Source organism: Bicyclus anynana, chromosome 10 (assembly GCF_947172395.1).
Source record: "Bicyclus anynana chromosome 10, ilBicAnyn1.1, whole genome shotgun sequence".
NCBI lineage: Eukaryota > Metazoa > Arthropoda > Insecta > Lepidoptera > Nymphalidae > Bicyclus > Bicyclus anynana.
The window spans coordinates 3,494,769-3,508,037 of NC_069092.1; the positions used below are offsets into that span (position 1 = coordinate 3,494,769).

The 13,269-nt window shown below is 38.5% G+C and overlaps 2 protein-coding genes across 2 annotated transcripts; both read left to right on the top strand.

Annotated features, from left to right (window-relative positions):
- Window positions 1-275: 275 nt before the first annotated feature.
- LOC112049959 (carboxylesterase 3) lies at window positions 276-9,971 on the top strand. The gene is made up of 11 exons (XM_024088037.2): window positions 276-495; window positions 1,084-1,277; window positions 2,333-2,397; window positions 3,562-3,699; window positions 4,902-5,186; window positions 5,626-5,695; window positions 6,492-6,641; window positions 6,844-7,059; window positions 8,341-8,478; window positions 8,815-9,133; window positions 9,565-9,971. The coding sequence occupies exons 1-11, from the start codon at window positions 308-310 to the stop codon at window positions 9,878-9,880; spliced, it is 2,079 nt and encodes a 692-aa protein (XP_023943805.1). The 5' UTR covers window positions 276-307; the 3' UTR covers window positions 9,881-9,971.
- A 1,294-nt stretch (window positions 9,972-11,265) lies between these two features.
- Window positions 11,266-12,648, top strand: LOC112049948 (uncharacterized). Its single transcript, XM_024088025.2, has 2 exons — window positions 11,266-11,572; window positions 12,380-12,648. The coding sequence occupies exons 1-2, from the start codon at window positions 11,366-11,368 to the stop codon at window positions 12,443-12,445; spliced, it is 273 nt and encodes a 90-aa protein (XP_023943793.1). The 5' UTR covers window positions 11,266-11,365; the 3' UTR covers window positions 12,446-12,648.
- The last annotated feature ends 621 nt before the right edge of the window (window positions 12,649-13,269 follow it).

Consider the following 13,269-nt stretch of genomic DNA (forward strand, 5'->3'; position numbering starts at 1 on the left):
GAGGGGAATGGGAATATTGTTCATATTTTAAAAGATATGGCAAATATTCTTTAAAAAAAAAAAAGTAAACACAAAATTGTGGATGTGTGAGCCCATTGGGGTAGCTGAATTGGCACACTTTTTCGATGATTACTTATGTAATTTGTTGGCACGTAACGTACCTAACAGTATAAAATCATTGCCTATTACAGTATTTTTTAGACCGGAACTCCAAAAAGATTAAATATTGGTGTGGGTAGCGAATTCCGTTCGCACCCGACAAATATGCCAGTGATATATTTTAATCAGTACGGGGTTAGTATTAACGATGCTGTGGCTGTGTCTATGTGTGATTTTGGTCGCCGTGTCGCCGGCGGCGTGCGTGGTGGGCGGAGCACCCGCGGCCGCGCCGGAGCCCGATGCCGCTGTTGTCTTCACACAGAAGCATGGCCTGAGTGCCAGGTTGGAAGGCTTAAAGGATGATCAGCGCGGATACTACACCTTCGCTGGCATAAGGTAAATACCAGTTTAGCTGGTTTTTAGGGTTCCGTAATTCCGTTGCAACTCTCAAAAGGTTGTGATAAATTATCATGCACGAAAAGCTGCGAATTTTTTGTACTCAGATTCTGGTCTATCTGTAAAATGCATGGATTAGGATTAATCATTACAAATAGGATATAATGTTTACGACGTAGGTACAATATAATGTCGTTGGTTTAAAAGCATTATTCTTCGAAACCAATGCATTTTTTTCCAGTAGGTATTTAATTTGCGACAAATTAAGCCCAACCCAACGGTCAATTGGTTACCGAAGTAAGTACAAAGTACAAAGAACTTTTGAATTGATTGATGGGTGCAAATTCCACGGATTTACGAGATATATTTTCCACAACTTGTTATAGTAATTAATATCATTGTTGTAAACATTCTAAAAAATTAGAGATACATCATGTTTTGTTAATTTATTGTCGATTTTGACTGAAGTAACTCTGTCAGTTTAAATTTTTTTAATGTTATTCCATCATATTTTCTTTTATAATCACTGTAAGCAATGATTTTATATAAATGATTTGAAAGAGTTGAGATATATTTTGCTCGTTTCAGATATAGCGAACCGCCATTAGGAGAGAGGAGATTCCAGCGACCAGTGCGGCAGTATCTGGCAGGCGAGGTCAACGCCACAAGGTTCTGCGCACCATGCCCGCAACTAGACCCGCAAGGGTCTGGGCGGGTCATCGGACGCGAGGACTGCTTGTGTCTCAACGTCTATGCGCCCAAGATGCCTGGGGATGAACAAGGTGGAATACATAGAATAATAACCTATAGATCCGCAATACCTAACAATTTTTCACACCAAACGTACAGTGCCCGCCACGAGATATTGTGTTTGTGAAGTTAGCAACAAATGACGACCTCCGTGGCGCAGTGGTATGCGCGGTGGATTTACAAGACGGAGGTCCTGGGTTCGATCCCCGGCTGGGCCGATTGAGATTTTCTTAATTGGTCCAGGTTTGGCTTTTGGGAGGCTTCGGACGTGGCTAGTTACCACCCTACCGACAAAGACGTACCGCCAAGCGATTTAGCGTTCCGGTACGATGTCGTGTAGAAACCAAAAAGGGGTGTGGATTTTCATCCTCCTCCTAACAAGTAAGCCCGCTTCCGTCATAGACTGCATCATCACTTACCATCAGGTGAGATTGTAGTCAAGGGCTAACTTGTAAAGAATAAAAAAAAAAAAATGACTGCGCAATGTATCAATAACGGTACAAACGGCGCGGGCGGGGAGTGTTCGCGTCTGTACGAATACGCATACTAATTTCGCAGTTAACTTTACAAACTTAAAGAAAGATCCGTGGCGAGCACTGTAAGCCACGGATCTTCTGTGACTATGTGAGCGTAAGAGCTAAGCTAATTTCACTCGCCGACAGGCACACAAGCGTATTTATCGTAGCGTAGCCATGCGGCAAGGGCTCCCATTTCGGGGCACATAAAACGGCTTATGAATCCTGCGACTACACACTATCTATGTGTTATAAATCTATGGAATAGATATTTTCGATATTGCATTAAGTTAGCTAGCTGCACCTCCTTCGCTTCGGTAGCTTGTTGTAGTTGCGATGGGTTACGCGGATGAGAAATAAGAATAAAACAAAGATATATACCTGTAGTGACATACAATCATCCTCACTTATATGAAGTATGGAAGATCATGCAATACAGCTTTCTCTGCTCTCACTTAAGTCGCAAACAGACGAACAACGTGAAACTAGAAGGGTTTCTTGTAGATTACGGAACTCAAATTAAACGCTGCTAGTTATTCTTGGTAAAACTGATTTTAGTATTGTTTTTATAGGTTCTCCTGTCGTCATCTTTATTCATGGTGGAAACTATAGAACTGGATCAGCTACTCAATATGGAGTAAGAAATAACTTAGAGCATTTTTTTCCTATAAACATTTTCATTATAAACCACATAGCAACACGGTGAAGGAACCGGACTCAATATCAAATGGTAATCGATTTCCACCTTTTAGTGGGAGGCTTAATACAAAATCTTTGACCTTACCTGCAAAGACGTACCGCCAAGTCACAGTAAAAATGTAAGGCCAAGTGGTTTAGCATTCCGGTACGATGTCCAGTAGAAACTGAGAGGGGTGTGGATTTTCATCCTACTCCTAACAATTAGTTAGCCCGCTTCCATCTTAGATTGCATCATCACTTGTAAAGAATATAAAAAAATGAGATGAGCCAGCGACAGCCAGACCTTCGTCATTTTATAAAAGCCGAAAGTTTGTCAGCTCATGTTCAATCATAAGTAAGTACGGTTGCTAATTATGGAGTTTGGACCGTGGTGGCTTTGGAAGGTAGCAGGTTTTAGGGATCCCTCAACCGTCTAACTATAAAGTGTAATTGTTTTATGTTTTCCTCGGCATAATATGAGAAATTATATTCCCAGTCGCCAGTCACTTAGCTTCATGACAACTCTTCGAAAAACACTTTAATTTGAAACTTCAAGGATCTCTAGCGAAGGGTTGCCATGAAGCCAAGTGTCTGGCGAATGAAGATATCATTTCTCATATTATGTTTATATCGATAAAAATATAAAAATAAATATTCTTTATACCTTGAAATCTGCTATCTCCCAAAGCCACCTCGGTTCAAACTCCATAGTTGGTTACGGTAGGTACTTATCTATAGTAGGGGCATGAGCTGACAAACTTTCAGCTTTTATAAAATGACGAAAGTCTGTCTGTCTCTAGCTCTCCGTCTATGAGAACCCATGTCTGGCAACGGTATGTAAGGAAGTATACATATAAGTTAAATGTTCGCTATTTTAGTTTTAGTGGTATTTTTTTGGGTTTTTGGTGATTTCTTTTAACAAACAATATTTTACCGTTACACTTTATGGATATGATAGCTGATTATTAACCACTGGAAAACATGTCTGCATTTCACTCACAAATATTTTCCTGTACCGGAATCGATCTCGCAGCCTTGAATTCAGAAGATAGGGTCAGAACCCAAAGCTCCACTTGGCCGTCTAGCAAAGCCTTAGGTCTATAATACTTGTCTGTTTTTGCAGGGTCAATATTTTACCCAAAAGGACACAATACTGGTAACCGTGCAGTACCGTCTAGGTTCTCTAGGGTTCTTGAGTACAGGACAAAAGGATGCATCAGGAAACCTTGGCCTATTTGATATCCGGGCGGCACTTGAATGGGTAAGTATCCATCATCGTCATTATTAGCCTCTTATTGGTCTATTGAATTGGCTCACTACAGGATCATCACCATCGTCATTATCAGCCGATGGACGTCTACTGCTGGACATAGGCGTCTTGCATGGACTGCCACAACGATCACAAGCCGCCAGCATCCAGCGGCCTCCTGCAGCCCACTTAATGTCCTCGGTGGATCTAGTGGGGAGGTCGACCAACAGTAGTGCGCTTTCCCGTGCGGGGTGTGTTTGAGGGACCCTAACTACAGGACCGGGCTTTATAAAAGAGAGGATTTTGGAGTCACAACGCTGCTCTAATCCAGGTTTGCGGGCTTAGGGTTATAACAATCACTTCTTCTTCTTCTTCTTCTTCTTCGTCGTCACTCTCTTGGCAGAGTGGTCGTAGTCGTCATTTGGGCGCGGTGGCAAGCCTCACAATCCGTCGCCATTCCTCCCGCAGTGTGGCTCTCCTAGAACATTCGTGGAGCGATCCATGGAGAGCGGTTTTTACTTGATCAGTCCAGCACATTGGTGACCTGCCACGTGCTCTTGTGCCCTCCACCTTTCCTTGCACCACAAGTCTCTCTATGGACGTGTCATCTTTTCTTGTAATATGACCAAAGAAAGTCAGTATGCGACATTGGACTATTGAAGAAAGACGCTGTTTGATGCTCAGTTCTTGGAGGATTGAAATGTTGGATCGGAACTGAGTCCAGGATATGCCAAGCATTCTTCTCCAGCACCACATTTCTAGAGCGTCTATCACTATCAGGAGTTAATGTTACTATCGGGATCGACGGCTTAGTGGGCTCTCCGAAGAACAGGAAGTAACGGAATAGAAACCGAACTCTGGAATTTCTTGGAACAAACAAAAGCTGAATAATTTATAGATCGACCTAGGACTTTTAAATTAGGAGCCATCTCACGTGGCTTCATGGATCCCTAAATAATGAGGATAAATAAAGGACATTAATTAGTCGCGTTTCTTTAATATAGCATTACATATTTGTCATGGCAACGTGTTCTTGAAGTTGCGCCACGGTACGACAGATATACAGGGGCTCTGGGCTCTGGCGGCATACACAAGACACTAACTACATTTATCCAGCTCCTTTTACTCTTAGTTTTTTCGACTTATTCGCTCTAAACGTAGCAGAGTAACATTCTCACAAATCTGCCCCTGCTTGAAATATTCTTCTTTTTAAGGTCAAAGAGTATGTGGAATTCTTTGGGGGAGATGCAACGCGTGTCACAGTAGCTGGTCACGGGTCTGGTGGTAGCGCCGCATCAGTTGTCGGCTTAACTCCTGAAGGACGTTCCGCCAGAGTGGTTGCGTTGTCTGGAGCGCCATTGTCTCCGGGAACAGTGAGGAACGAGACACAAACTGTCGAACATTCGGAGGCTGTGGCTGAAAAGACCGGCTGTCCTAAGGCGCCTCCTGAACGCTTGATCATGTGTTTGAGGAATTTGCCCATGGAAAAGATAGTCCAGGTGATATAACCCCTATTAACTCTGCGATACTTACATACCCTTTTTGTTTAATATGGCTTCGCATTTAGCCAGTCATCAAGATATATATATTTTTAAATATTTTGCCCTATTAGGGCGAAAGTCGCCAAGACATAGTCCATCGTCTGTCATTAGAAGTCAGTCAGTCCTAGTTAACTCGTGCCATGCTTTAGTAAGACGAAGACAACCTTACCACTCTTGTTCTACCTCCACTTCACTTGTGCACCTTTACAGAATTACATTGAGTAAAATGCATTCTACTATATGCATCAGAACAAATGTTTGTTAAGTTAAGTTACAATTTATAACAAATGGATACATTATTTAGCTTGTGCATGATAAAGATTAAAGTAGTTTTTACTAGTAAATGGGATTTTAAGTAAAGAAACTCTACAGCTACAAGTACCTATTGTATGTACAGGTTGACCAGGAGATTAAGGGCGATATGATAGACACCGCGGCATTTTTGGAAGAAATCTCTGGTCGTGCAGGTAAAGCAGAATAAGTGAATCTATAGACCTACCTACATCTTTTTTTTATTCTTTTACAAGTTGGCCCTTGACTACAGTCTCACCTGATGGTGAGTGATGATGCAATACTTATAAATTAGAATAAAGAATGAGTCGTAAAAAGGAAAAGGACTATGTTTCAAAGTGAAGATAAATACGAGTTAACCATTGTTTGAATGATCTTAGTGTTGAAGGGTTTGGTTTGTAGGTAATCGAATGATGAATATTTTATAAACTCAGCACATTGCCAGCTTGAGCTGTACAATGCAATAGATAATAAAATGTAATGTGATACGAGTAAGTATAGGTACAACCACAGGAAAAGTCCGATTTATCGCAGACCCACACACATGTGTATTGTATATTCATTAGATTAATGTTTCAAGCCATAAAAGCCAAAAAATCGTACAAACATACGATTTTTAGCGACCTGTAAAATTGAGGGAGATCGTTAGGTAACTTATTGTAAAGTATTCTTTCTTCTTAGTTAAAGGAAGTTGTTTATGAGAAGTCCACAAATCTACAGCGTCTGCTCTGTCAATTCATCTGTTTATTGTTTTTAAATGTCAAACGTACCTACTATATTTTTTTAACCGAAATCCTTTACGTTGTTCACAATTACAACAGTTAGGGGTTAGTAAATAAGAATTCAAAAGGGTTGTAATGCACTCCAAGACGACCCTTTCATAAAAGTGTCTCATATTTATTTATGTCACAAAAGTCCAAGCTCCAAATTATATTCTTGAATACGAAAAGTTACGAGTATCGTAATTTCTAGGTTCAGGACCTCGAACAGAAGGAAAAGATGATGAGCGTGGATTACCACCGTTGGTTGAAGAGGAACCTAGTGAGTCTCTGAAGAAGAAGCGTCAGAAGAGCCCCATGCTAACGGGGGTCGTGTCAGCGGAGACTGCACGAGCAGTTTATGGTAAAATCATTAATTTATAGTTATTTTGAACGCAGATTTTATCATTAGTTGATGGAATATCTCGGGAGTCGCTTGATATCATCAGTCCACGTGGTAGGGGACCAACAGATTACTAGTGCGGGATCGCCATTCCAGTTCCCTATGTTGTTAATAATATATTATTGTTGAGATGTATTTACGTAATTTTTATATTATTTTGCAGGAAAATACGCCAACTTCCTCACGCAACAATCGCAAGCAGTAACAGACTTTATCAAGAAGGATTTGATCGGCAACCTTCGTGGCGTCATGCAAACGGTCGGTGGTCTGGATGTCGTGGGCATAAAGAATGTGCTGCCATTACCGGAGTACTATGACGCTTTGCTTGATACTACTACTAAAGCAGTAGATATCCTCAGTCAAGTTGTTGAAGCCACAGGTAAATTACGAGATTTAGTCGAAGTTTCCATCATGTACCATTCTAAATGTTGCATCATTTAAAAGTTGTTATGGGAAGATTTTTTTTTTAATTTCAACAATGTCAACCCAAAAACACTAAAATATCAATGTCAATATCAATGTCAATATCAATGTCAATATCAATATCAATGTCAACCCAAAAACACTAAAAAACACTAAATAATTTTAAATAAATCAAGCCTAAAGCTCTGCGACTTTAGGGCCCAAGCTATTGGCGGTTAGGGCTCCAGAGTGAGAAACCTCCTTAAAACTAATATAATGTCTTTTCAACTGATTTTCAAGTTCTTGCCTTAACAAATATTAAAATACAGCAATAATTAAAATTTTTAGGACACCTAGGTAACAAAACCAACTTTTCGCACAAACCTCTCATAACATCGCTCAAAGCTATGTTTCAAAACGGTGCTAGATGCTTTAGATACGAACTTGAATAACCCTAATTTACGGTAGGCAAGTTATCCCACCCCACATCTATCGTACTGTTAACATCTGCCCGGATTCACAGAACCCCATTGTTATTCTATAACGCTTACACCCAGAGGGGAATTTTGTTTGGGATTCTATACCTGCGTAAGAAGAATAATAATTACGTTCCGCTTAACGCCAAGAACTCGCCAAGAAATGCATCACACTTATTTAATGTTATTTTTAGAGTACTCATCTAGTTTGTACACAACTTAAGCTCGTAGACATATCTTTTATGTATATCTGAATTTATCGTTTTCAACTGGAATCGTGAAAGCTATTTGATATGTCTTATTAGTATGGGTCTTATTAGAAGGCTCAAAGTCACTCAGCGGGCGATGGACCGAGCTATGCTTGTAGTTTCTCTGCGTAATCAAATCAGAAATGAGGAGATCCGCAGACGAACCAAAGTCACTGACATAGCTCAGCGAGTCGCGAAGCTGAAGTGGCAATGGGCAGGCCACAGTTCGAAGAGACGATGGACGTTGAGGTCCCAAGGTACCGGAATGGCGACCCCGCGCCGGAAAGCGCAGTCTTGGTCGACCCTCCCCCATTAGGTGTACCGAAGAAATCAAGCGGGTTGCAGGGAGCCTCTGGACTGTATTCTGGCGGCACGAGACCGTTGTGCTTGGAGGTCCATGCAAGAGGCCTATATCCAGTATCGGACGTCCATCGGCTGATAATTATAATGATGAATATACCTACACCATTGTTAGAAAATAGGTCTGCTGTTAATTTAAATCTCTGGCATATTATCCCTATTTGATTGTACCAGGAGACGCACTGTTCAACTTCCCGGCGTACCAGAGCGTGAAGGAGTGGAGCGCGGCCGCGCCCGCATTCCTCTACAGCTTCGAGCATGTCGGCAACCTCACTAAGGGCTCGCATTTCCTACCTGGACTTGCCCTTACTCGTAAGTTTTATTTTATCTGGGACTCCAGTAGCGTGAACAGATAAACGAAATCTATGATTCGTACTTTTTGAACTTATTTCGATCCTCTTTTGGAGAAAGAATTATCTATTTTGTAATGTTTCACAAGCAGACCATTTCACTCTCGTAGTTACCGTTTTCCGCAGTTTTACCAGCGTAGTTCGCATTCCCTGGGCACATGATGATAAAATTATAACCTATGTTAGTAACTCGCTAATATATTAAGTTGTAATAAAATTTTAAAATTGTTTAGAGGTTTAGGCAACAAAGCTCATCTTTGCATGTAAGATTAAGAACAACTTGTTACTATGTCAACAGAGGGAGCAGATAACCCTGTAAATAAGAACAACAAAAAATCCAAAGGACCAGCTCACGGCGATGAGCTAGCCTATCTCTTTGAACCTTTGGATGATGAAGGAAGATCAGTAGCAGGAGACATATCCTCCTCCGATGAGAAAGTCAGGGAGTCATTCGTTTCCTTGATCGCAAAGTTCGCACACAGTAAAACTGAGACAAATACATCTAAAACAGACAAGAACGATGTAGCTAACTTATTTGGATTTCTGCCGTCGTATTCTGGTGACAGCGATCAGTTTTTGAAAATTGGGAATAAGATTTCGGTGGATAAGAATTTCAGGTATGTTATATTTTTGGAAAGGCCCGGCTTTAGTTATGGATCCTTCGAGAGACATTCAACTGATTGCAATACGAGATGAGAGGATTTTACCCAGCAGATTCAGGAAATTAGCTCATCTACGATAGGCTAGTTGACACTTTTTTTAATGGTCTGAAATAGTTCTAGTTACTAGACTGAAAAAAAGCATATTTTTTCGAGTAAAATGAAAGTTATGCAGCCTATGATCAACGACATCCTATGATGAAAAAACGCTTGCCTAATGTTTTCCATTCACTATTTTGAAACGTATATTCAAAGCAAGATGACAGGCTAAATTTTAACCTAGGTTCATTTTCTTTTACTGACCACAATGCTGTTTATGTTTCATTTAAATTGTTTATCTAGCTACTTTATCTATTCGTCAAGTAATTTCTAATTGTTTTTGTTGACAGATTCTGCCAAATGGGTCTATGGGGCAACATGGCAGATAGAATTACCGGGGCTTTCTGCAAAAATTTACTCGGCAGCCTTCTGGATCCTTCAAAACTTGTTGGAACAGCTACTGGTCTAGTGAAACCTGTTGATTCATTGCTCAATCAAGTGACGGGCCAGGGTCAGGGTCAGAAACCAGCGAGTAAACAACCAACGGGCGTACTGGATCAAGGACTTGGAGGTCTTTTGGGGCCGTCCAAACCAAGACCCTCACCAACCGTAAGGCCTATGTGGAGTTCACCATTCAATAATCCACTTGGATTTTTATTTAAATAAGTACCTATAATACTATCAATTTTTTTTGGAAATATATAACTGGTGCCATAATTTTGTATTACTTAAAAATAATTAAGTGATTTTTAAATAATTGTCGTTTTATTATCTTTTAGACTAATTTAATAAACACTTACCTTTTCTTTTCTATAAACTTTTCGATGCATATCTTGATTCTGCTACATGATTTTTTAATACGTATTTTCTATTAGGTACAATACCAGAAATATATATACTAATATATATATTTCTGGTATTGTAATATAATAAATATTTAATGACATAAAAATTGTAATAAAGGGACAGGCATTGAAATTGCATTTGCAGCCTTGAACCACCTTTTAATAAGCTACTTAGCGAAATGACGCCAATCTACATGCATACATTATTTATAGTTGTTTTTTTCCAACACTAAAAATACATATACAACAACCATGAACTCTAAAAAACTAGGAAATTTTTACTACATTTGAAAAATTAGAAAAATGCAATTGAGTTGATGTACCTACCTAATGAATGTCAACATGGCTACCTTGTTCTAAATGTTGCAATGTGTTATAGATAAAACTAGGAAAATTCACAATGAACATGTAATCAAGGTATTTTTGAGTTCATATAGAGGTGGATAATATAACAGAATCAATACCTATTATAACATACATAAAAATATTTTTAAGAATATAGCTACAAGGATGTATGTTTTGCATTCTAGTCCTTTTTGGAAGAAATTACTTACAGCTCAGTTCAGTGTCAGGGAGGATTTACCATCTGTACCGGATCTCACTCTTGTCAATGTTAAATAGTTAGAACAAGTAACAATACTGTAAATGCATACTCATTCAGAAGGCCTCTGCATGTCTAAAGGAATATGTAGATAAGTAGGTATAATAATAGACAAGACGTATATTTTTAAATTCATCAATGTTCCTAATGAGATCGCAGCAGTTGAGACACCAGTCATTTGGTCTCAAAAATGCATTTGAATGTTTTCATGGAGTTTTCCCATTTTCAAAACTCCTGAAAAACTTTACAGGCAAACATGCCAGTTGATTGAACTAAGCAGAATTATTGAAGCAGAGAAGCCAGACATACCTTAAATCCAATACTGAGATACCTGAAATACTGAGTCCCGAAATCTGATATTGAATCACAAAATCAACTTTTTATAAGTTGATTTTGTTACTATTGCCAGACTTACAACTTATTATTTTAACCAATGTCATGTTAATGTTGTTTTTAATCGTTCGCACATAAATAAATCCAGTACACAAAAAAAGAAACCGCCCTGTCGATAGAGTTGAAAGTAACGGATAGCCTTATCATTCAGTTGACAAATACCTAAGTACCATTAATCGTATATGCGGGTATGTGAACGTATGTAGAATCATAAAAGGACTGCCGACAATTCAGCGTCAACAGTCGTTGCCACACCCTTGGGCTCAAAACAAATCATTTTACAACCGAAAACAATTTATTTTACAAATCACAATGGCTCGTGTGTGTTTCGTTCTACTTGTTTGTTTGATTGTCGCGTGTGGTTTTTCTGAAGGATTCCTGATACAGGGTAGGAATTTGGATGCTGTGTTCACGAAGGATGTACCGGTGCCCAAAGATGTTGTTGAAAATAAGCTTGCACTAGAGAGTGAACCAATTGAAGTCACGGTAAACAAGCAATGCGCCAAAATTGGTGAATTTGTAAGTATTTTACAGAAGCTGTAAGTTCATTTTTTGTTAGTCTATCTACATAAGTTTCGTATTCATCATCATCATCATCGGCTGATTATAATTATCGTAATCAGCTGATGGATGTCGACAGCTGGACATAGGCCACTTGTACGGACTTGCAAATACCACGGTCTCGAGCCGCCAGCATCCAACAGTTCCATGGTACCTAAATATTGATTAATCTATAATTATTTATTGATTAAGTACCTATATTGATTGAGTGCATATATCATGATATGTAACATGTAGAATAATTTTAAACTAGCTTTTGCTTTTCATAATTTCGTGTTTCTTCAACGTAGCGTAAAGATTTACACTTATTGTTTTTATTTTAGCTACAGCAAGAAAATTGCTTAGATTAATTATTTACAAATTTTACCCCTATGACCTAGTTTTGCGTTATTTTATAACTTGGTGATTCTGGGTTCGATTTCTAGTTTAGAACAAAGTATAGATAAGTTTAATTACGCTGCAACTACAACATAAAAAGCATAATCTTCAATGGAAGAATCCGCGAAAAACCGACGAATCCAAGCGAATTAATTTGCGAACTAAACATTGTTGAGTGTACATCTCCGCAGGATGCTCAAGTTTCGGAGAGAAATGTATTAGTACGTGCCTATAAGGATTTTCTGTTGGACTGGGTTAACGTTGTCGCTTGGATTAGTCAGTTTTACGCGGAGAATAGTAAAATATCAATTACTCCCTATTCATAATGAACTTCCGCGAAGTAACTGCTTGTATTCCTGTTTCTATTCAATACTTTATTTTTTTCAGTGCATGAACCACAGCGACTGCTGCACCAACTCTTGCTTGGGCTACATGAAACGATGCGTGTCTTGAATAATCAACATTTTATTTATTTAAGTTAACTTATCTAAGTTATTTAATTTGATAAGTAATTTAGATCAACCAAATCAACTAAAGAAGAATTTGCGACCTGTTATAAAGTTAAATAATTACTTATACAATATTTAAAAGTCGTTTCACCTACTTTTACCTATATTGGAAATGTTAAAAATAATAAATTAATTATGATGTTTAAATGAGTTTTTTTACAAGGTATACTACTAATAACGTGAAACTGTTTTTGTCTCTTATTTATGTCATTTTATAATAATAAGTTAGGAATAATTATTACGGTGAAAAAGAATTGAAATTTGAACTTCCCGCCCGTTTCGGTTGGAAGTACGGATGTGTCCAAAAACTCCTTAGTTAAAAAGAACAATATTGAAATGTTACGTAATTATTAATAAGAGAAAATAATTTCAAACGCAAACAAACAACTTTGAGTTAATTATATTATTTTTCCGTATCCGTAGTGCAGCGAGGATACTAAGTAGGTACCTACGCATATGTCTGTATAATTTTAAACAGGCTTTGGTGATTCACATAGACCAAAGGTTCTCAAAGTGAGCGATAACACCCCCTGTGGGAAATTGAGATTTGCAGGCAGAGTACCGAGAAAAGAAACCATTGAGATGGCACAGACAGGTAGTTTCAAATCACATAGTCAAAAAATAATACTTCCAAAAAAAATCTAAGCGTGTGAAAATTCACATATTACGAAGTAAATTGAACTGAAAGATTTACGTGAAAGAGTTTTGTATAGTTATTAGATTAGGCTTACGTTTCTTATAGAATTTTTTAATTTATTTTTATAGTGA

Coding starts and splice junctions, on each gene's coding strand:
- LOC112049959 (XM_024088037.2), top strand. CDS start 308: ATGCTGTGGCTGTGTCTATGTGTGATTTTGGTCGCCGTGTCGCCGGCG. Junction 1,278..2,332: donor GATGCCTGGGGATGAACAAG/GTGGAATACATA, acceptor TTGTTTTTATAG/GTTCTCCTGTCGTCATCTTT. Junction 6,642..6,843: donor GACTGCACGAGCAGTTTATG/GTAAAATCATTA, acceptor ATTATTTTGCAG/GAAAATACGCCAACTTCCTC.
- LOC112049948 (XM_024088025.2), top strand. CDS start 11,366: ATGGCTCGTGTGTGTTTCGTTCTACTTGTTTGTTTGATTGTCGCGTGT. Junction 11,573..12,379: donor GCGCCAAAATTGGTGAATTT/GTAAGTATTTTA, acceptor TATTTTTTTCAG/TGCATGAACCACAGCGACTG.